General features: G+C 43.9%; 1 protein-coding gene across 2 annotated transcripts in view; it reads right to left on the reverse strand.

The window, feature by feature from the left end:
- Dennd5b (DENN domain containing 5B) overlaps positions 1-24,447 on the reverse strand; it is a 125,164-nt gene that overhangs the window by 11,699 nt on the left and 89,018 nt on the right. For both annotated transcript variants that reach the window (XM_021636450.2, XM_021636449.2), the window contains 8 exons: positions 23,001-23,153; positions 20,242-20,320; positions 17,199-17,280; positions 13,777-13,905; positions 11,077-11,198; positions 7,556-7,701; positions 5,070-5,188; positions 3,604-3,791 (listed from right to left, as the gene is read on the reverse strand). In XM_021636450.2, coding sequence (XP_021492125.1) covers positions 3,604-3,791; positions 5,070-5,188; positions 7,556-7,701; positions 11,077-11,198; positions 13,777-13,905; positions 17,199-17,280; positions 20,242-20,320; positions 23,001-23,153 — 1,018 coding nt within the window. The remainder of the gene's footprint in view (positions 1-3,603; positions 3,792-5,069; positions 5,189-7,555; positions 7,702-11,076; positions 11,199-13,776; positions 13,906-17,198; positions 17,281-20,241; positions 20,321-23,000; positions 23,154-24,447) is intronic.

Below are 24,447 nucleotides of genomic sequence, written 5' to 3' on the forward strand. Positions count from 1 at the left end.
TAGTCAACTGTAAGTCTCTGCAGAAAATACTTCATCCAAGCAAGCTGCCTTTTCCAGAGATTCCATGGGGTTTGCCACTGGACAAACAGGCCAAGTCCAACGGCTCGTGATGTACTGGAAAATACCCAGGAGAACCGAGACTCAAATCCCAACCACACTACTGCAAACGACAACCCAAGCCAAGGCTCTAATTCCCTCCGGCTTTTCTCAACTGAAAATAATGGAGAAAAAAACAAAAACAAAGTACTCCTCTCTGAGAAAACTGAACAAGATACTCGGTGCCATCTCCTGGCGGGGCTCCTCTCAGGACGTGCCAACACTCCAGACTCGAGGAGTGAACTGGGAAGAAACTCCTGGAGTGAACTGAGGAGTGAAACTCCAAGTTCCCTGCTAAGGGCCTGAGGCTGCCAGAGACCTGTGTGATGTTCTCTGTTGTATTAAAGAAAAAAGGTGATACAGACACCATCTTGTGCCTGGGCCTGAAGTCAGGCTTCCTTCCCTTCCTGACTGGTCATTCTCCTTGCTCTGCTCCTCCAGTGAGCACTTGTTCACTGATGCCTCTTTTTGTCAGCGTGGTGGACTCCCTCAATGGCACCTGAATCACTGCAGTGGTCTGAATGAGAGTGACCCCCAAGGGCTCATATACTTCAGTGCTTGGTCCCCACTTGGTGGAACTGTTTGGGAGGGATTAGAAGCATGGCCTTGTTGGAAGAGGCATGTTACTCCGGGTGGGATTTGAGGTTTCAAAAGCTCACACCATTATTACTGGTTACAGCCTCCACCTCTTTCTTAAGACTGTGGTTCAAGGTGTAAGCTTTCATCTACTGCTTCAGAACCATGCCTGCCTGCTGCCATGATTCCTGCCAGAAAGACACACCCACTGAAACTATCAACCCAAGTTAAATGCTTTCTTTTAGAATTTCCCTTGGTCGTGGCATTTTCACCACAGCAAAAGAAAAGTAACTTAAGACAAAGTCACCTTGCCTACCACATACTAGGACTAGTTTGTTTATTTTAGGGTCCTTCGAAGTCCCAGCTGGCATTGTATACACTGTGCATTTGAGACGTGCTTTGCACTTCTGATCCTACCATTCTGACATCTTAAACAGCAGAATTATGAACACGAGCCACTATGCCTGCTTTATGTCCAGCTGACAGCTGAACTGCAAACTTCCTTTTTGCTAGATAAGTCCACCAAGAGGCACATCCACGTGGTGGTTTGAGTTAAGATGGCCTCCATGAGCTCAACTAGAATTTCTACTTCCCAGTTTGTGAACTGTTTATGAAGGACCAGGATGTGTGGCCTTGTTGGAGAATGTGTGACACTGAGGAAGGGCTTTGAGGTTTGAAAGCTGCATGTATGTACATATGTGTGTAAATTTTCTCTGCGTGTACACCTGTAATCAGAACAGGGCATCAGATCCTGTGGGACTACGGTTACACATGGTTGGGAGCCACCATGTAGGTGCTGGGTTTTGAACTCAGGACCTCTGGTAGAATAGCCAGTGCTCTTAACAGCCGAGGCATCTCTCCAGCCTCAGGAGCTTTGAGATTTCAAAAGCCCATGCCAGGCCCAGTGGCTTTCTTTCTGTCTCCAACTTGTGGATCAGATGTGAGCTCTTAGCTGCTACCGGGTGCCATGCCTGCCTGCTGCCATCATGATGATCATGGACTAACCCTCTGAAACCAGGCAAGGCCCCAGTTAAATGCTTTTTCTTGTTGGATTTTTCAAGACAGGGTTTCTCTTAGTGTAGTCCTGGTTGTCCTAGAACTTGCTCTGTAGACCAGGCTGCTTTGAACTCAGAATTCCTTGTGCCTCTGCCTCCTGAGTGCTGGGATTAAATACATGAGTCACTACTGTTTGGATTAAATGTTTTTTTCTATAAGTTGCTTAGGTCATGGTGTTTTGTCACGGCAGTAGAGTACGCAGTAACGAAGACAGTCCCAATCCTAATTATAGTTTTAAAATAAAATAAAATAAGAAAGAAAAGAAAAAGCATGCTGGGCGGGATCTCTGTGAGCTCCAGGCCAGCCTGGTCTACAAATTGTCCAAAAAAAGTCAGGGCTTTTTACATAGAGAAATCCTGTTTCAAAAAACCAAAATAAATAAGTAAATAAATAAGTGTTTTTAAAAAAGCAAGCAAACTTTATCTAGAGTCAGAAATAGAAAAAGGTAATAAGAGAAAAATGGTGTGTGTGTGGGGGGGTGTTGGGTGTGGTACTGCATATCTTTAATACTAGCCCTTGGAAGGCAGAGGCAAAGGTAGGCAAACCTCTGAGTTCAAGGACAGCCTGGTCTATGTGCTAAGTTTCAGGCCACATGAGGTACAGAGTGAGGCCCTGGCCCAGGGAAACTGATTAGTAGAACACACAGCACACACAGCTGTCCTTTTATACAGAGTATAAAAGTGTGTGATAGTTTCTTAGGCTAGGCATGGCAGGACACACTTTTAATCCTAGCACTTCAGAGGCAGAAGCAGGTAGATCTCTGAAAGTTCAAGGCCAGCCTGATCTACATAGTGAGTGCCAGGCCAGCCATAGTGAGACTCTCAAAAGTAATGAGAGGATATGTGGAATGAGAGGATATGTGTGTGCTTACTCTTTGTTTCTCTCTCTCTCTCTTTCTGTCTTTGTTTCTTTCTCCTTCTTTTGGGTTTTTGAGACAGAACTTCTCTGTGTAGCCTTGGCTCCCGTAGACTCGCTTTGAACACACAGTGATCTGCCTGCCCCTGCATCCCCAAGAGCTGGAATTATAGGCGTGCACCACCATGCCCAGCACGTGTGCCTGTGGACGCACCTGTGTGTGTGTGCGTGTGCACACTCTCATGCACACCTGAAGGTGCTGGGTGTCCTCCTCTAACAGGCTCCACCTTATTTTTGAGCCAGGGTCTCTTACTGACCACAGCTCATCTACTGGCCACGTCTCAGCTTTGGGAAGCCACCTGACTCTGAAGTTAGGCTGTGCACAGGCACTGGAGCCCAGCCTCCGGTCCTCAGGCCTGTGCAGCAAGCACGTTACCAGTGGAGCCAGCTTCCTTACTCATGTTTTCTCTCTAAACAAGCCCTCGAGTCTTGCTTTTCAAGTTTATTGTCTTACTCTAGCCATGTGCACATACATGGCTGGGGTCAGGTATGTACATATGAGAGCTCTGCCCGCAGAGGTTTCGTCCCTGTAGGCTGGAGTTCCAGGTGGTTGTAAGCCGCCTGGCGGAGGTGGTAGGAATGGAATTCGGGTTCTTTGGAGAAACAAGCTGTGCTCTTCCCTGCTGAGCCACCTCTCCAGTCCCTTATCCCTCCCAGCTCTGGAGACAGGGTCTCTCACTGAAGCTGGCGTTCATTAATTGGCCTGAGCTGGCTGGTCCCCGAGTGGTGTCTCCACCCCTGCCCAACCCTCCCAGCACTGGGCTTACAGATGCAAGCCTGAAGCTTTTCCCTTGGGTACTGGGAATCAAACTCAGATCCCTATGCTTGGGAAAAAAGCACTCTACCTTCTGAGCCATCTTCCCAGCCCCTCTTTTTCAATCTTCTTGGCGTAATGCACTAACCCCACTGTTTTCTGAAAAATGGAGCCTGTACTGCTGCAGCACACTGGAAACAACTCACTGGTGCTCTTTCCTGTTAGTGAGGTAATACTCAGTCTCCTGGTTGTTGTGGGAGATTTCTGCTGTGGTGGAGTCCGACACTGCTTTCCCAGGTCTTCATCTGAAGCTGGTGTCATCAATTCTCCAATAAGAATTCTCTCCAAGCTGCCATCATCAATGCCTTTCCCAAGCCACCGCCCACAAGGGAACCTAATAGGGGAAGAAAAACTCTCTTCATCTGAAATCTTTTGAATCTACTTTTCTTGTTGTGAACTTACCTTTTGGTCTCCAGAGATCCTGTGAATCTACATTTTGTTTTGTTTTTTTGAGACAGTGTTTCTCTGTGTAGCCTGGGCTGTCCTGGACCTGCTTCGTAGACCAGGCTGGCCTTGAACTCACAGAGATCCGACTGCCTCTGACTCCCTGAGCACAGGGATCACAGTTGTATGCCACCGCACCCGGCTGTCTTTTTGGTTTTACAAGGCACAATTTCTCTGTGTAGCCCTGGCAGTCCTGGACTCTTTCTCTGTGTAGACCAGGCTGGTCTCAAACTCACAGAGATCCACCTGCTTCTGCCTTCTGCTGGGATTATAGGCATGCACCACCTCGCCTGGCTTTAAACATATGCTTAAACTAAAAAATAAATAAATAAAAAAGTATATACATATATATATATTATTTTATGTGTCTGAGTGTTTGTCTGCATGCACATCTGTGTGCCATGTGTATGGCCATGCCTACAGAGAATATGGGATCTCTGGAACTAGAGTTACAGTTGATTGATTGTGAGCTGTTATGTGGGTGCTGGGACCTGGGAGCATCCAGTCCCCTTAACCATCAGCCATTTCTCTGGACTCCACAGGATGGTTTTTGTTTGTTTTTTTTAATCAAAGATTAAATATCTTTTCTTACTTGTGTGTATATATATGTCTGTGCATGTGCGCATTTGTGTGTGTGCAGATTGCGTGCAGAAGCATGCAGATGCACTGAGCACACATGGCATCCCATAGAAGGAACTGTATCCCTGGAGATGCAGTTCCAGGCAGCTGTGAGCTAAGTGAGGTGTAGTCTGAGATCTGAACTTGGGTCATCTGGAAGAATAGCAAGTGCTCTTAATTGCTGAGCCATCTCTCCAGCCTCAATCTGTCTGTTCAAAAAGAATTTTTGCTACCATTCTCCTCTTCCTCCTCCTCCTGCTCATCATTCTGTATGTGCAGCTCTGGCTGTTCTCAAACTTGCTTTGTAGACCAGGCTAGCCTCAGACTCATCGAGATCTGCCTCTCTCTGCCTCCTGAGTTCTGGGATTTAAGGTGTAACATCCACACCAGTCTGACTGTATGTTGTATAAATAGAACAAAATAATATACTCCCCAACATAAAAAACTAGTTCAGGAGGCAGTGGGAAAGCTTTAGGAAGAAAATTTTAAAAGTTTTGTTATCTAAAGAGCTTTAAAACAAAGAATTTTGCTCCTAAATCCATTTACTCACCTATATGTGTGTCCTGTGATTTCGTTTCTGACCATGACACAATCCACTAGCCATTTAGCTAACAGTCCAGAGTTATCATGGCCAATCTGAACTGTAGTAAGCTTTCCCAGGTTCGGGCACTGCAGAGACAGGACGACAAATTACTCTCCTACGCAATTCTTTTCTATCCCGTTCAGCTTTATCAGTGGACACTGGCTCCATCTAATACTTACAGAGACCTACAATACGTTAAGTTTAGTATGTAGACAGTATCCATGTAGTCTTTGCTCTTGGGGAACCTTCTTCATACAATGAGATGGCGGATGTACGTTGACTACAAGAACGCTGGAGAAGGGACACTTCTACTTGGGGAATCCAGAATCAGAGCCCCTGATAATGACTTGTGCCGTAAGTGCCTGTCTAGCATTTTCAAGGCCTTGATCTACTAGAGAAGCTTTAGAAGCTATTTGTACAGATCTTCTCTAAGGCTCCTCGTGGTGCAAACCCACATACACGGCATTCTTCCTACATGCTTTGCAATGTTGCCACACGTCAGAGTTTGCCATGGATCCTTCTCTGCAGCACTACGCTTAGCTGTGGAGCCATGCGTAAGTAAAACACAGGCTACACAAACACAAGCAACTGCCACACCTTCTGAGTCACTACTGGGGGGGGCAGCACATTCAGGACAGACGTGCCAGACAAAGACAGAACTCTGGCTGGCACAGGGACACCACAGATTCCATTATGCTGTTCATAATGGTGCACAAAAACAACTTAGAAAATTGTGTTCTGAGGGTGTGGCTCAATGGCAGAATGCTTTCTAACCACGTGTAAGAGCCTGGGTTTGTTTCTTTGTGTAACAAAACCCAATAATGTTTAAACAATTCCCATCTTCAAAAACTGTAATTTTTGTCTTTTTGAGATAGTTTCTTTACATAGCTCAGGACAGCCTTGAACTTGCAGCAGTTCTGCTTCTGTCTCCTGAATGCTAGGATGTCAGGCATGTGCTATCATGCCTGGCTTATTTTATTTATTTTTTGTCTTTTAAGACATAAACTCATGTAACCCAGGCTGGTCTCAAACCCGTTATGTGGCTGAGGATGGCCTTGATCTTCTGACATTCCTGTGTCTGCTTTCCAAATGCCAAGGTTGTAAGAATATAGCACCAAGCTCAGCTTCTATGACATTTCTTTTTTTGAAATATCCCCTTAATGTTTTTGGATCATAATTAACGCCAGGTACCAAAACTGCAGAAAGTGAAATGATAAGTACACTGTGGTTAATCAATGTCCTTGCTGGCCCTCTGTGCACAAGTACAAAACAAAGCAATGGTAACAGAAATTGCAAAAATGGATGCTAATTAAATCCTCACTTAAAAATCTGATAAAGCGCTGGGTGGTGGTGGTGCACTTGGGAGGCAGAGACAGGGGAATCTTTGTGAGTTTGAGGCCAGCCTGGTCTACAGAACAAGCTCCAGACAGCCAAGGCTACACAGAGAAACGCTATCTCAAAAAACCAAACCAAACCAAAACCAAAACCAAAACCAAACAAACAAATGATCACAGGCTTACTCTATGCTGGACTGAAACATCAGAATTACAGGCTGTAAAAGCACTTGTCTTTTTTGTGTATCAATGAAAGGCATCATGTGACCCAGCTGAGGGGGGGATGCCACAGAGAGAGAGAAAGAAGATGGGACTTAAATGTAGTTTCTGTTCCATAACTGGTAGGTCAAGAAAAGACAAGGCTTTAGCTTTTACCTATAGATAGATGTGAGTCTACCACACATAGAAAGCCAAATGGACCATTGCGGGAGCAGTCTGATTCCAAGCGTAAATGGCTAGTCCTACGCCCCAGGAACATGAATGAGAACAGAGATTATCTCCTGAAACAGAGGTTGTCTGCCTTATTCCTGGCAAGTCAGTACCAACCTGAATATGGATTCAAACATAGGGAAATACTCTACTAGATGAGACCCCAAAACTGACAATACAAAAAATTATATCTACAGGAGCCAGGCCTTTAATCCCAGCACTCAGGAGTCAGAGGCAGGTGGATCTCTGAGTTCAAGCCCAACCTGGTCTACAGAGCAAGTTCAGGACAGCCAGAGCTACACAGAGAAACCCTGTCTGGAAAACCAAACAAAACCATTCTCTAATGCAACTATATGCTTCAAATGCCATAAGCATGGACGTCAAATTTCTGGTCCGAAGGAACACTTTAGCGAAAGCATTTTTATTTTTTTTTTAAACATTTTCTGTTTGCCATGTTCTACGTTAGGCACTGGAAATTAAGGAATAGGATCTGGTAAATCAGGCAGAAAAATTGGGCTTAACAACAAAAATATAAAGCAAACTCACATAAGCTGCTTTAGACAATTAGAAGCATATGATAACAAAATGATCCTGTATGTCTGCATATTCCTTTATTTAATTTGTTTAAGAGAACGGAAGAATAAAAGCAGAGTCCCTCTGCAGAACGCAACACGGTGTTAGCTGACAAACCTCGAAAGTCATCTCAAGCAGGTTTTTTGGAATCTGCATTATCCCGGTGTCACCCAGCTCTCCTGAAACACAGATCCACGGGTTTGATGTAATCATTGCATTGCTCAGCTTTTTTATTGGAATGATCACTGATCTATAAGGAATCACTGAAAGAAAAACACAGAAGTGAATTAAAAATCACAATTATCCAAACTAGATGCTTTAAAGATATATTTTGCTTTTGTATTTATTTACTTTTATGTGTATGAATGTTTTGCTTGTGTCTAGTGGCCTCAGGGGTCAAAGGAGAGAGTCAGATCCCCTGGACCTGGAGTTATAGTACTGGAGTTATGAGCCACTGAGGAAATGAACCCAGTTCAGGTTCCTCAACAAAACAAGTGTTCTTAGCCTCTGAGCCATCTCTCTAGGCCCTGATAATTGGCCTTTTTTTTTTGAAACAGGGCTTTTCTGTGTAGCCTCGGCTGTCCTGGAATCACTTTGTAGACCAAGCTGGCCTCCAACTCACAGAGATTCACTTGCCTCTGCCTCCCTGAGTGCTGGGATTACAGGCATGGGCCACAGCCTGTATAATCCTTTTTTGTTTGTTTTTTTAAGATTTATTTATTTATTATGTATACAACGTTATGCCTGCATGTACACCTGAATGCCAGAAGAGGGCACTGGATCTCATTATAGATGGTTATGAGCCACCATGTGGTTGCTGGGAATTGAAGTTGTGACCTCTGGAAGAGCAAGCAGTGCTCTTAACCTCTGAGCCTTCTCTCCAGCCTTTGTTTTTTTTTGTTTTTTTTTTTTTGTTTTTTTCCGAGACAGGATTTCTCTGGGTAGCCCTGGCTGTCCTGAACTTCCTCTGTAGATCAGGCTGGCCTTGAATGCACAAAGATATGCCTGCCTCTGCCTCCCGAGTGCTGGTATTAAAGGTATGTGCCATCACCTCTACTGCCTGGCCAATTTTTAAGATATACTCATGAGGGCCAGGTGAGGTGGCTCGGTGGTTAAGCCTGACAACCCGAGTTCCAGCCCTCGAACCATGTGGTGGACAGAGAAAACCAACTCCCACAGAACCCTAGGATCAGGTATCTGAGGTAGTGAGTGAGACTCACGGAGACCGACGTGAGCCTTTTTATGTAAGGCTCACCACTAGACGTCCCCATCCTCCCTCGGACCTTGGCTCAAACGTGAAACCAGGAGGAAATCAGGAATTTACAACAGGAGCCTAGTAAGAACACTGCTGACCGGGGTTCACTCAGGTCATGTTTAGCTAGCTTCCTTATACAGCCCTGGACCACGTGTGCAGGGAATGATGCTGCCAACAACAGGCTGGAATCAAGAAAAAAAAGAAAATACCCCAGACGTTACTACAGGCTAATGCAATCTGGGTAATTCCTCAACTGAGACTCCATTCTAGGCTCTTAAGTTGCCAGTTGAAGTTAACGAGGGCTCTCATGTCCAGGCACACAAGCCCAAGTCAGCATTCCTCCGAGGTCTCTGCTTCAAGCACTTGTCCGAGTCTCCAGCCCTGACCTCCTGCAATGGTAGACGTGACCTTTAGCTGGAATAAACTCTCCTCTCTTAGTTTGCTTTTGGTCGTGGTGTTATCCCAGCACGAGAGGAAACCAGGACAACTGAATATTTCTTTGTATATTCCAATGCCTCAAACTGAAAGTTTCTCAGAAAAAGAGAAAGATACAGACACAAGAATATTTTCAGAGAGTCTTACTGTGCATGTGATGTGAGTGCTGGTACATGTGTGTCACAGCTCATGTGTAGGTTGGAAAACAATTCTCACAATTGGTTTTCTTTACACCTTTCTGTGGGTTCCAGGGATGGAATTCAGGTCATGGAGTATGCGGAAAGTGTCTTTTTCTGCTGAGACATCTTGGTAGTCCTTTCTGTTTTTGCTATAAGACTTGATTTATGTATCCCATCTAGCCTTGAAAATAGCTGAGGGTGACCATGTTTTTAGCCACCTTAAGCGACCTTTCTTTTCTTTTAAAACTTTAAGTATTTATTTGTGTGCATGTGTATGTATGCACATGCCTGCATATGTCCTTTGGTGAATGTCTAGAGCTCAGAAGACAACTTTTGGGAATCAATTCTCTTTGTGCCCTAGAAGCTGAACTCAGGCTGCCAGACTTGGGGCAAGTGCCCTCACCTACACTACCTTGCTGGGCTGGACCTTCCTTCCTTTTGAGAGAGAATCTTCCTGTGCAGCCCAGGCCAGCCCTGAATTTTTTATCTTTTTGCCTCATCAGGAATTACAGGAACTATATGCCCAGTCTTCAGATTTTCCGTTTGTCTTGCTTTTCAAGACAGGGTCTCTGTGTAGCCCTGGCTGTTCTGAACTTGCTTTGTAGCCCAGGCTGGCTAGAACTCACAGAGATCCACCTGCCTCTGCCTCCAAGTGCTGAGATTACAGGTGTGCACAACTGCACCCAGCTAGACTTTTAAAACAGTGCTGGGTGTGTGTGTGTGTGTGTGTGTGTGTGTGTGTGTGTGTGTGAGGCCGGTAGAGATGGCTTAGGGGTTAAGAGTACTGACTGTTCTTTCAAAGAGTTCAATCCCTAGCAGCGATGTGGTGGCTCACAGCCATCTATCATGAGATCTGGTGCTCTCTTTCTGGCCTGCAAGCACACATGCAGGCAGAACACTGTATAAATAACAAATAAATCTTAAAAACAAAACAAAAAACAAACAGTTTGGGGATTGAATGCATTGTTTCACACATAACAGGCAAATGAACTACACATGAGGGCATAGTTCTTCCTCTAACAACTTAGACCCTTATCCATGTAATAACTGAATGAACTAGAAATTATTAGGTTATCACTTATTAGACATTAGCCATTTTAAGTTGGCCCTATTAATTCCAACTCCCCTTTTCCTTATCTGTGTCTATCAGAGACCAGAAATCAGAGCCTTCATAATTCTAGCTGGCAAAATGACCACAATGTTTATTGAGCTTTTAGAGAAATTATGCTTTTTTAAGCAGGGGCTGCAGCTCTGTCTTTCACGTTTGTCCTACGTAACTTTTTCTGCCAGACTGGGATTTCTGGATGCTGATGCAGATGCTGAGCCAGAAATGAACACGTACAGTGCTCGTTCCTAGGATCGACCTGTGAAGAGGGAATGAGACTAGCAGGGAGAACGCTGAGTTTTGCTTAAGTCTCCATAAACCCTTCCCCTGGCACAGCGGCTGTGGTCAGGATGCAAGTGGAGGTACTGGCCCAGGCTGCCAGCTGAGGGCTGTGCTCAGTGCTCTAGCAGCCAGGGAGCCTACCTTCCCAGATGGAGATTGCAGGCTCATCAGTGTCCTCCATGTGCTGTGATACGCCTCACTTTTATTCCAAGAGTGACGAGAGCCCCTCACCCCAAGCCAATTTTTTGTTTTTTTGAGAAAGGGTCAAGCCCACACACTTTTGGGCTTGAAGGGACCATTTTCTTGTTCCAGTTTTCTAGGTATTGCCACCATGCCTGCTCACTAGAAACTGTTCACGTAAAAGTCAATTCTCCACACTTACTGATCGTGGTAAACACGCTGGTAAAGCAGAAATAGTCCACAGCATTGAGGGAAAGCAGATGGTAAAGAAACTGCTCTCGTTCTTCTTCACAGCGCAGGAAAGCATAGCGCTTATAAAGTTTCCTGAAAAGGGTTAAAAGAAGCACAAAATAATAGTTATGACTTTCTTTCTTTCTTTCTTTTTTTTTTGGAGACAGGGTTTATCTGTGTAGTGTGGACTCTATTTCCAGACCAGGCTGGCCTCAAACTCACAGAGATCTGCCTGCCTCTGCCTCCCTGAGTGCGGGGATTACAGGCGTGTACCAGCAAGCCCCGCTTAGTTAAGATTTTCATTCTTTTTTGGGGGTCTGGAGCTGAGGACTGAACCCTGGGCCTTTCGTTTGCTATGCAAGTGGTCTATTACTGAGCTAAACCCCCAACCCCATGATTTTCATTCTTAAAAATAATGATTATAGATTAATAACTCTGAACCAGTTGGTTCAGGGGGTAAAGACACTTGCTGCCAACTCCACTGAGCTTAATTAATAAATCCCTGAGACCCTCAAGGGGGAAGGAGATAACAGAACATGCACAAGTGGTTCTCTGATTTCCACTCTGGCTCTTGTATACATGCATGTGAGGAAAACAATAAACTAAGAATCAATCAAACAAAACAAACAAAAAACCCTCCTCCCCTGCAAACCTGGGGCAGAGAGATGGCTCAGTGGTTCAGAGCACTGGCAGCTTTTCCAGAAGACACAGATTTGTTTCCTAGCACAACCATGGCAGTTCACAAGTCTAAGTCCAGTCCCAGGGTGTTGAGCATTCCCTCATGGCCTCTTGTGGCACTGAACACAGGTGGTACATAGACACACTTATGTATGTACACACACACATAAACACACGAGCACTTCACCATGTGGGTGCTGGGAATCAAACTCAGGTCTGCCTGAAGAGCAGCAGTGCTCTCAGGTACTGAGCACCCTCCAGCCCCGACCACTTTATTTTTTGAGTTCACTGACTAGGTTGCAGCAGCTGGTCAATGGCCTTGCCCGCCACCCCGATGACACACTGCACCACGCTGGGACTACGGCTTGGACTACTGCATTTGGCTATTTCTCCATGAAGGGCTGGGGTCTGAGCGTGGGTGTGCATGCTTACACGGCAGGCATTTCGCTGCTATCTCCTCAGCGTCCACGCTTATTTCATTTTAACTAATTATGTAGCTGGCCCCAAACTTGCTTTACAGACAAGGATTAGCTTGAACTTCTGGTCCTGTCTACACCTTTAGAGCGCTGGGGTTACAGGTCCGTACCATCACACCCATTTCATCAATGCTAGGGAGCAAACAAACGACTCATGTGCACTAGCAGCCATTCTACCAGGCACCACAGTTTCCCTTATGTTAGGCTTCGCTTAATCCAAGCTACACTTGGGAAATTAATACTCATTCTAAGCTTGGTATGTGGCACATGCTTTTCGTTCCAGGACTCAGGAAGCTGAGGGAGGCTTATCTTTGTGAGTGTGATGCCTGCCTGATCAAAGGGAGTTCCAGGACACCCAGGGCTACATCTCAAACAAAACAAAACCCCAAAAGATTCACTCTAAAAAGCTCCAAGGTGACGTACGTAAATGTAATCGCACAAGCAACCCTGGTCACCATGATAGCTCCGACCAGAAGGCCAGGTCTAAGTTTCTTTGCAAACCTTTGCTCTTGAGAATGACAACTTCGTAGCTCTCAAATAAATTCTTTTTAAAATAATTTATTTATTTTCATTTTTATGTACATTGGTGTTTTGCCTGCATGTATGTCTGTGTGAGGGTGTCAGATTTTAGAGTTACAGACAGTTGTGAGCTGCCATGTGGGTGCTACGAATTGAACCTGGGTCCTCTGGATGAGCAGTCAGGGCTTTTAACCGCTGAGCCATGTCTCCAGCCCCTCAAGTAAATTCTAAAGTTCCTGTCATTTAAAAGAATTTCTTGTGGGGCTCAGTGGCTCATGTCTTTAATCCCAGCACTCAGGAGGCAGAGGCAGGTGGACCTCCATGATTTGAGGCTGGTCTGGTCTACATAGCAAGTTCCAGGACAGCCAAGACTACCCAGAGAAACCCTGTCTTGAAAACAGATTTTTCTGTTTTTGTTTTTCTGGAGATCGGGTCTCACACACTTGTGCCACTGCTGTCCAGGATATATATAATATATACATTTGTATTTCAACACAGGGTTTCTCTTCATTTTTTTAATGATTTATTAGTTTATTATTTATACAGTATTCTAACTGCATTTGTGTCTACAGGCCAGGAGAGGACACCTGAGCTCACTATAGATGGTTGTGAGCTACCATGTGGTTGCTGGGAATTGAACTCAGGAACTCTAGAAGAGCAGCCAGTGCTCCTAACCTCTGAGCCGTCTCTCCAGCCCCCCCTGCTATGAGTTTCATACTATGAAGCTAATGTAAGTTCAACCTATCTTTTGGATGTTACGGTCAGCTTATGTGGACTAGTCAGCACATATTTTCTGGGTACAGCACAGTAACTTGGTCTGTTAAACCTGGTGTGCCCTCACAGAAACGATCAAACATTCTACAAGGGCAGTTTCTGAAGCAGACACCTATATTCAACAAGAACGCGTGTGTTCATGAGCCAGGGCTCAGATGAAAATACTCCTGCAATCCACTGCATGCACAAGCCACAGACAAATGTCTTGAAAGGTAGCGCCTTACTTGGTCAGTGGTTGGTTGGAGAGCAGCTGCTTGAGATGCTGGGACAAAAGCTTCTTTTCTAAAGACAGCCTGATCCAAGCCCGAGCTCGCCCAACATCAGTCTTGATCTCACTCATGTTCTGAACATGCCTAAAAGTCAGTACCAACAAGAGAGACATTTTCTTTGCATTTAAATACATCTTGTTTTTAGATTATCTATATTAAATGTTTTTTTCTTAAGACAATGTATCCATTTCAAATAAATCATAGTTAAAATAAGCTCACCATGATATCAGTCCCATTTGTCTTAAGTCCTGGTGTTGTATGGATGACAAGCAATAGCCAGTTATGGTGACAGGAGTAATTGCACAATTTTAACACTTTTCCATTTCTAAATTATCCTTAAGGAGAGTTATACATGGACCCACACCACCTTAACTGTCGTCTAGGAGAGCGACCACGCCTCTATACAGATTCATGTTTCACAAATAAAACAGTCCAGTAACTACGGAAATAGCAAGGATGTGCTTACAATGCTCTGCAGCCCCAGGCATGGAAGGAGAGACTGTTTAAGGCTAACCTTTAGCTAGAAAAGAGCTAAAAAGTACTAACCCTGGCCCCAGAAAGGCTCTTCTAGATTTAGATGAAGAAATGAATAATACACATTTTGTTGTTGTTGTATTTTTAAGGCAGAGTCTCACTGTGCAGTCCTGGGTGGCCTGGAATTCATCATGTAGACCAGGCTGACCTCAAACTCACAGATCCATGTAGAAGAATTTTAATGCAGAACATGACTACTCTGGCAAGAGATCACGTCCAAAGACCTTTAGATCTGTGTGATCCAGCTGGAATACAGACATGCCTTTAATCCAGGAGACACAGGCAAGCAGATCTGAGTTCAAGATATACAGCAACTTTTAGGTAAAGAATAACTTAGGTCCAGTGTAATGGTACACACCTTTAATCTCAAACAAGGCAGGTAAAGTTAGTTTGTAGAAGGAAGCATCCATGTTTGACAGCGATGTCTAATTGAGTGGCAGAAAACAGTGATGAATCAGAGAAAGATTTGATGGAATAGGATACACCCCACTCTCATAGGAAGAGAGAGGAAAGGGAAGCTACTTAAGAGGTTATGTAGAGAGAGGAGGCAGTTTTACAGGACAGAGACTGGTTGCAGAGAAAGAGAACTCAGGTGAAGACAAAATGATCCAGAGAGTGAGAAGGAACCAGGAAATTAGAAAAGATTGCTGGAGTCAGTTTGAGGCCAAGCAGAGCAATTCAGATGCCGAGAGAGAAGCCAGATTGAATAAATCAGCTAGGAGAGGAGTTTGAACCAGAACAGCTGAGTTAAACCAGCCAGCCAGAGTTTACTCAGGAGTGAGTCTCAGAGGCTGGAAACATTCTAGGTCTAGATTAGATTGTATGAAGGCTGGAAGCATCCAAGACTAGGCCTAGGCTCGCAGAAGGCCTCTACAGGCCACGATATATATTTTTGTTTGTTTCATTTTTGAGACAGTTTCTCTGTGTAACCTGACTTGGCCTGGAATCTCTTTGTAGATCAGGCTGGCCTTGAATTTAGACATCTGTCTGTCTCTGCCTCTTGAGTACTGGGATTAAGGGTGTGAATCACATTTTGAGGGAAAGTTAAAGCTTCAGAGATTTATCTGATGTGCAGAGATATTCGCACATAAGAAAAGGCATTACACCGGGCATGGTGGTATGTGCTTGCAATCCCAGCATTCAGGAGGCAGAGGCAGGCAGATCTTTAGGGGTTCCAGAACAGCCAAGAAAATAAAAATAAAATAATCTGATAGTCAAGTTTTGTTTGAAGATTTAATTCTGTGTGTTTGGAGGTGGAGGGTGTGTATTTGCACATGGAACAGGTGTTCATAGAGCACAGAAAATAGTGTTAAATTACCTACAGTCACAGACATAGTAGGTGCTGTCGTGAGTGCTGGGAACCTAACGGGGGTCCAGCCCCTCAGGTTCTAACTCACAGAGCATACTTTGCACAGCATTAGAGAAGCCTAGCTGTACTGTGTTGATTTACTTATCTACTTTTGAGACAGGATCTACCTGTGTAGCCCTGGCTATCTTAGAACTTGCCATGTAGACCAGACTGGCCTAGAACTCATAGATCCACCTGCTACGAGTAAAGGTGTGTGCCACCACACCTGGTAATGTGGAAAGACTCAGAAAACTGTGTGAGCACTATCAACTGAATCTCACATATCTGTATAAAGTGGTTGTCACTATACAAGTCACTGCTGGATTCAGCAGCACTGAATTTATTTTCTTAAACAATTTTCCTTTTAACAGAGAAAGGGAAGATCAGAAAAAGAAGACCAGATAAATGGTAAAAACTAACTTGAGTGAGAAGTCTTCGTTAGTGTGACTGTCACCACAAACACACACACAAAGACCTAACCTTTTTCATTCAATTTTTGTTTTGGTTTTTTCAAGACTTGCTCTGTAGACCAGGCTGGCCTTGAACTCAAGAGAGCCACCTGCCTCTGCCTCCTAAGCACTGGAACTAAAGGAATGAGCCACCACTGCCTGTCGCTATTTATTTATTTATTTGAGACAGGGTTTCTCTCTTTTAGCCCTAGCTGTTCTGAAATCACTCTGTAGACTAGGCTAACCTTGAACTCATAGAGATTCACCAGCCTCTGCCTCCACTGCCTGGCTAGAAAATGCTCATTTGAATATTTGTGGTTTTAAGCTCTATGTTGCCAGGTGGTGTGGTGGTGATGGTGGGGCACACCTTTAAGCCCAGCACTCTGGAGGCAGAGACAGGCGAATCTTTGAGTCTGAAGCCAGCCTGGTCTACACAGGGAGTTCCAGAACAGCCAGGGCTACACAGAAAAATCCTGTCTAGAAAAATAAAACATTCTGTTTCTTTTTAAGACTGATTTTTCTGCCAAGCCGCCTGCGGTTACTTACAGATTTTTGGAGTCTACGTATATAGATGACATGTATTTAAAAGACAGGAGAAGGTATCGTTTGGAGCTGTTTTAGAAAACTTTTCCCCCAACGCATCTTCCCTTTTTATTTAATGCCAGAAGAAACAAAACAAAGCAGTACAACAGTAACAATTAACCCTGGACTGGAGAGACGGCGCTGTGGTCATTGCTGCTCTTGCGGGAGACCCAGGTTCTGTTCTTAGTGCGAACGTGGTGATTAACAACCATCTCTAACTCTGGAGCTAAAAGATCTAGTTCCCTTGTCTGAAGTCTGTGGGCACCAGCCATGCATATGGTTTACACGTGTAAATGAAGGTCAAGACGAATACTCATAAGATAAATAAAAAAATAAAAACATTTAAAATTATGCAAATGATTTTTTCAGAATATATAAATAAAAGGTATAACTATAATTAATTTAGCAAGTTAGGTGTGAGCTACATTTCAAAGCCATCATTTGTGAGCATGTGTAACAAATACCTCATGTCTTGAATAAGAGAGACCCTGAGTGTGGGTAACGCAACTCCTGAGTCAGACTTTCTTCTTTCTGGTCCAAGGGCAACTATATGAAAAAATTTAGCAAAGCATTAGAAAAATAACAGCAAGAAGTTATATTTTAATTTTTTAGGGTCTTTCTGTGTAGCCCTGGCTGGCTTGTGAACTCACAGAGATCTACCTGCCTCTGCCTCCCAAGCGCTGGGACTGAAGGGGTGTACTACTGTGCCTGGCCTACTGATACACATCATGTCACCCTCCCCTTTTCTCCCTCCATGTTTTCCCATGTGCTCCTTCCATGTCCTATGCCTTTTCTCTTTCAGGTTCATGGCCTGTTTTTCTTTGTTGCTAGATATATATATATATATAAAAACACAACCTGCTCAGTCTGTATAATGTTATTTGTATGTTTATGTTTTTAGGGCTGACCATTTAGTACTGACATTTTACTAACACAGTATAAAGCAGCTGTGTTCTTTCTAAACAAGTGGTGCCTACATTTGGAAATTTATAGAAGTGTATCTAGCAAATAAAGCAATGTGTGCACTCAAGGGCCAGTCATTTTCTATAGCTATTTACTCTCATGGAACCAGACAACTACTCAAAGGCTAGTAAGTGTGGGCGCCTTCTCTCTGGACTTGTGAACCGGAAGCCTATGTATGCGTTTTGCTTTTCTGAGACAAAGTCTCATGTATCCAAGGCTTCTAACTTCTGAATGCAGGGTTGCATGTTCCTGATACTATGCCCTGTTTATGTGACCCTGGGGAGTGAACCCAACACCCTTAGCCCAGAAAACATTTAACATTAAATATCCAATTTCAACTTTGAAAGACTTTTTTCTGAGACAGGGTTTCTCTGTGTAGCACTGGCTGGCCTGAAACTCTTTGTAGATCAGGCTGGCCTAGAACCCACAGAGGCCTGTCTCTGTCTCTCCAGGGCTGAGATTAAAGGTGTGTGATACCATGACTGACTTTTTCTTCTCTCTCTTTCAAATTATTTTTTCCAGACAGGGTTTCTCTGTATAGTTTTGGCTGTCCTGGACTCACTTTGTAGACCAGGCTGGCCTTGAACTCACACAGATCCAGCTGCCACTGCCTCCTGAGTGCTGGGATTACAGGTGTAGGCCACTAGTGCCTGGTTCATTTATTCTTCTTTTTTTTCAGTGCTAAAGATTACATTCTGGGTCTCACATTTGCTAGGTGAGTATTTTTCTACTGAGCTACATTCTCACCTTTTTTTTTTCAGTGTCTTCTTAAAAAATATCTATCTATCTATCTATCTATCTATCTATCATTTATTTATTATGTATACAGCATTCTGCCTGCATGTGTGCCTGTGCACCAGAAGAGGGCACCAGATCTCATTGTAGATGGCTGTGAGCCACTGTGTGGGTGCTGGGACTGAATGTGGAACCTCTGGGAGAGCAGCCAGTGCTCCTAACCTCTGAGCGTCTCTCCAGCCCTGGTGTTACATTATTTTTTAAGTTGGTGGTTAGCCTGGGAGGTTCTTTTCTTTTTTTTTTACACAGACACACTTGCTCTCTCTTGTTCTAGTTTCTAGGCGGAGGTCAAAAAATAACTTTACGGCATTGATTCTCTCATACCATATGAAATCTGGGTGTCAAACTCAGGTTTTCAGGGTTGGTAGAGAAGCCTTTACTCACTGAGCCATGTCACCCACTTTAACTTAGAAGTTCAGGAATTTTTTTACAGTTGGGTATGAAATTATACACTTTTGATCCTAGCATTCTGTAGGCAGAGGCAGGGGATCCTCTGTGAGTTCAAGGCTAGCCTAGTCTATATAGTGAGCTACAAGCCAGCCAGAGCTGCACAGTGAAATCCTGCCTCAAAAGAATAATTTTTAAAGACTTTGCATTTCTGAAGTTTTGAAAGAATTTGTAATTTAAAAAATGGTTCTTCTATGGCTGATTCACCATAAACTCTTTCCCTGCCCCCTTTCAGGTCTTTTGGGATAAGGTCTCACTGTGTAGCTCAGACTGATGATCCTCTAGCCTCAGCCTGAGTACTAGAAATACAGCCACGTGACATTGTGCCCAGCAAACCTTTTCCTTCTGTTAACTTCCTACTGCTAATTCTACACTTCATGAAATACATGGTTATCTCACATAAAGAAAATCAAGCCCTTGGCCATGGATATGAGTCTGTAGCCGAGGCCTTGGGATCAATCATTAGCACTGCCATGAGTTGTATTATTTGGCCTAAGGAATCCTATATAAGTCTAAGTAGCAGAAGAAGTATGATACCAATATCATGAGATGCCTTCTATGATCTGGAGAATCGGCTCCTGAATTGAGTGTGGTGACACATGCTGGTAGTTCCTGCTACTTCTGGAACGGAGGCGGAGCCTACACAAAGTCTAGGACAGCCTGGACAAAGCCCCATCTCACCCAGGAGGAAACAAGCTGAGCACCTGACTCTTCATAAGTCTTGGAGATTAACATGTACATTTTCCTGAAGGTTCATTTATGAATACAAGGTCCATGATTTGACCCTGACCCCATAGACGGGACAGTGAGATACAGCAGCAGATTAAGGCACCTGCCATCAAACCCGACAACCACAGTTAAATTCCTAGGTCCCACACGCTAAAAGGAGAGAACTGACTCCTGCACATTGTCATCTGACACACAGAGACTGAAACCAGGGAATGTTTTACTGTAATACTGTTCTATATCCTCAGTCGTGTGTAGCGCTGTGAAAGTCTGCCTTTGCTTTGCTGAGAATCAAAAGGCCAAGTGACTTTCCCCAGATCCCTATTTTGTAATATTGCTCCTTCTGTTTTCTCCTTACTGACAGTAAGAGTGACTTCTAGGTAGGGAGAAGCCCATCTAAAACAGTTCTTCTCATGGCTCCACACTGCCCACTCGGTTGACTCAATCTCTCTCAAGCTGGGGGTGGCGGCTCATGCCCCTATGTAATCCTAGCACTTGGGAGGGGAAGACAGGATGAGCAAGAGTACATGATACATGATATGTGAAACGATCTATCTTACCCCAACATCTTTTTACCTGGTGAATCTGTGAGGTGTTCTTGTTTCTCTTCTCTATCCTGAAATTGAATTAAATGTGACCACAAGGCAGACTTCCCCTGAAAGCACAAGACACAAAATGTCCACTTTAAAGAAACAATTAATAAAAAAATTTTTTCTCATTAAGATCAGTGATATTATATGGGTCACTGAAAAGTTTGGGAACTCAGGTTCATCCACTCTTAGCTGTGACTCCCCCCACTCCAGCACCTGCTTTGGTAATGCTGGAGACTGCAAACAAGACGTTTTACAGTAATACTGAGCCATATCCTCAGTCTTGTGTAACACTGAGCATCTCATTCCAGGTGTTGTAAGAGTCTTCCTTGGCTTTGCTGAGAATCTTGGCAACAGCCTGGCAAAGCAAGCTAAGAAGCCCAGGGCAGTCTTGAAGAGACTCGGCTCATCTGTGGCTTAGTTGTATGTGGCTCAATTATAAGTGGCTTAGTTGTATGGAATAACCTTGGAATTAGAAACTAGCTGCAAAAAAACAAAAAAAAAAAAAAAAACAAAAACAAAAAACAAAAAAACAAAAAACAAAAAAAAGGAAACTAGCTGCATTTGTGTGTATTGATACACAATATCTTTAGATTTATGGAACAGCAATGAGGGAAGAAAAAGAGAAAGGGGGAGAGAGGGTAACCTAAAACAAAAGCAAAGACCATTTGAATCTCTACCCTGAATTACTAAGTAATTTAAAATAATAAAGAACTATTAATTTTGGTAAGCATTTTTTTTTTCTGAGACAAGATCTCTCTTCAGATCTTGCTTCTGCTAAGTAATGACATAACAGAGCCCCAGACCTTAGCACAACTCACTCCAAAACACAAGTACCATTCAGACTGTAAAATTCAGCACATAGCACCACTAGACAAAACTAAAACCAAGGCCTAATCCAGCAAATTACACAGTTATGGAAAAGTCTCTGAATGCACCAACCTTGCTTTTTGGCTTCTGTAGTTCTGCTTCTGGCTAAGTGTTCTTGTTAGCTGAAGTATGTTACCTCAGGACACGGTTTTTGTGCTTAGATCACCTGAAGCCGTGTGGAGGCACACACCTTTACTCCCAGCACTCAGGAGGCAGAGGCAGGCAGATCTCTGAGTTGGAAGCCAGCCTGGTCTACAGAGTGAATTCCAGGGCAGCCAAGGCTACACCTTATAACCTTGTCTTCCTCCCCCCTCAAAAGAGCTCATCTCGAGGAAGGCTCATGGCCACAGTGGAATCCTGAACACCTTGTGTAGTCATTGGCTGGCTAGTAAAGACTTTCTATTGGCTTATACCCACGTCAGGGCAGTCTTCTCTAGTGAACCCACAACAGTGGGACTAAACGCATGCATCACCACATCCGGCTTGGTTAGCACTGTGTTTTTTATTTTAAAATATGGACAAAAATAGAAATTTACTGTAATTAACAGAGAATATAATTTCTGTAATGTGTTCAAGTTTATATTATACTTTTAAATTTGTCAGGAAAGATGTTCCTGATCATAGATTTTTTCTTTCTTTTTTAGATAAAGAGTTTCTCTGCATAGCCTTGGCTGTCCTAGAACTCACTCTGTAGACCAGGTTGGTCTTGAACTCAAAGAAATCTGCCTGCCTCTACCTCCCGGGGTTAAAGATGTGCTATAACACTGCCTGGCAAAAGACAAGGGGTTTCTTTCCTTCTTTTTTTTATTTTAAAAAAATATTTCTTTACTTATACATATGAGCACTTTATTTGCATGTATGCCTGCATGGCAGAAAAGAGCATCAGATTCCATTATAGGTGGTTATCAGCTACCATGTGGTTGATGGGAATTGTACTCAGGACCACTGGGAGAGCAGCCAGTGCTCTTAACCGCTGAGCCATCTCTCCAGTCCTTCTTCCTTTTTTAAAAAAAGATTTATTTATTAATTATGTCTATGTGTTGTGCCTCCATATGTGCCTGATGGCCAGAAGAGGGCGCCAGATCTCACTATAGATGGTTGTGAGCCACCATGTGGTTATCTGGGAATTGAACTCAGGACCTCTGGAGAGTAGCCAGTGCTCTTAACCTTTGAGCCACCTCTCCAGGCTGATTACAGATTTTCTTCCTTCTTTCCTTCTTTCCTTTTCTTTCTGTTTTGAAAGTCTTACTGTGTAGGCTTAGCTGTGTTGGCACCCACTTTGTGGCGCAGCCTGTCCACCCACCCCCAACCTTCTCTGCCTCCCAGGTGCTGAGATGAAGGGTGCATGCCACAATGTCTGGCCTACATTATGTTTCTTTTGCTGGAAATGATGGCCTGGGAGCTGAATCAGTCATCTTGTGGCATCTTCTCCCACATTTCTCCGTCATGTGTGCAGCTGGAGGAGGACTGTCCAGAGCTCCTTTCCCCTTCCACCCTGGGGCCACTGCAACCACACTCCTCCAGCCCCGTCACCTGCTGAGGAAGCTTGTCATTCTTGCCTCCTTCCTTCCTTTTGTTTTTTGGCGACAAGGTTTCTGTGTAACCCTGGCTGTCCTGGCAGACCAGGCTGACCTCGAACTCAGAGATCTGTCTGCCTAAGCCTCACAGATTAAAGGAGTACACCACTACTGCCTGGCCTTCTTTCCTTTTTTAGGACAGGGTCTCACTATGTAGACCACATTGGCCTCCAACTCCCAGAGATCCACCTGCTTCTGCTTTGTCAGTGCTAGAATTAATGGTGTGAGCTACCTTGAACAGCCCCTTGGCATAGGCCTGTCACCTGGCCATGCCAGCAGCGCCTCTTGAGCTGGTTACCTGCTTGACCTGTAGGCCATGGCTCCATATCCTCTCCAGGAGGTCACAGAGGCTAGCGATCAAGGTGTTTTCTTCCAAGCCAGTGATGTTTGCTTCGCCATGGCCCAGTTCCACTGCTTCATGTCCCATCTTCTCTACCAACATGCGTTTGGTCTGAAAGCATTATGAGTAGTTACACATTACCACAGCAGTGAAACTCAAAGCCATGGAGTCAATTGCTAGATTTAGCTTCCCTTCATTATAACTCTAATTACAGATTTTCAGTCACAACGTCTTTTTAAAAATTTTATTTATTTTTATTTTATGTGCATTAGTGTTTGATTGCATGTATGTCTATATGTGAGGGTGTCAGATCCTCTGGCACAGACAGATAGGGGTGAGCTGCCACGTGGGTGCTGAAAATCGAACCTGGGTCCTCTGGAAGAGCAGTCAGTGCTTTTAACCGCTGAATCATCTCTCCAGTCCCCAGTCACAATGTCTTAATCTGGTGGTTAATGGTTGGAGTAATAACCTTCTATATTTTATTAGTATGTCAGAGAAATGAAAGGATACCAATGAAACAATAAAGTAATATTTGTAGGCATTCACATTTTGAAAAACACATGTAATTTAGATTATTAATTTCTGTAATAGTGTAATTATCCTAGAACTTCTGAAATGCACCCTGACACCAGCACCACATTCTTCCTCCACAGCTAGCCCTTTACCGACTTTAGCTAGCATCTTGACAAACTAAAGCTGTCTCTACTTAAGCCCAAACCACAGAAATGAATAGCTGTCCTGTCCTCCCACCCTCTCCCTTCCTTCTTTTCCTTCTTTTTGAGAAATTCCTAGTTCATGAGTGAACTAGGACCCCTGCCTCCCTCCCTCTCTTCTCTCTCTCGATCTTTTTTTTTTTGGGGTCATAAGGATGTACCAAAAAATGAACACCACCAATATTTCAGGTACATTAGTTTGCACCAACCTTTGCTGGTCTCATACACACCAAGGCAGAACATGCATAGTTCCTCTCGGTAGGATCCTGTCTAATTCACTTATATACACTGATATTGAAAACGGTGCTTTTATTGAATATGCTCAGGTTACGAACAAAACAAAACCCTGAGTTCTTTCATTTATATTGCTATCCTATATAAATGCAACTTTTGTGGGTGGAGAATTATATGTAATATTCAAATACCTACAAGATCTTTTCTCTTAAGCACATACCACGTGTCTGAGCACAAATAAGGCTTGATACATTTATATACATAACCACAAAAATGTGTTGCTTTTCACATCAGAGAGTAACATTCTTCACATAACTTATGAGTGGCTTAATACTGTGCTGCAGAGAAAGACCACAGCCAAGGGCTAGGGAGATGGTTTGTGAGTGGAAGTACTTGCCACGCAAGCTTGCCCCCATGAGCTCCAAACTTGGGAACCCGTGTAAAGCCGAATAAGGTAG

The sequence above is a fragment of the Meriones unguiculatus genome, chromosome 5, assembly GCF_030254825.1.
Source record: "Meriones unguiculatus strain TT.TT164.6M chromosome 5, Bangor_MerUng_6.1, whole genome shotgun sequence".
Taxonomy (NCBI): domain Eukaryota; kingdom Metazoa; phylum Chordata; class Mammalia; order Rodentia; family Muridae; genus Meriones; species Meriones unguiculatus.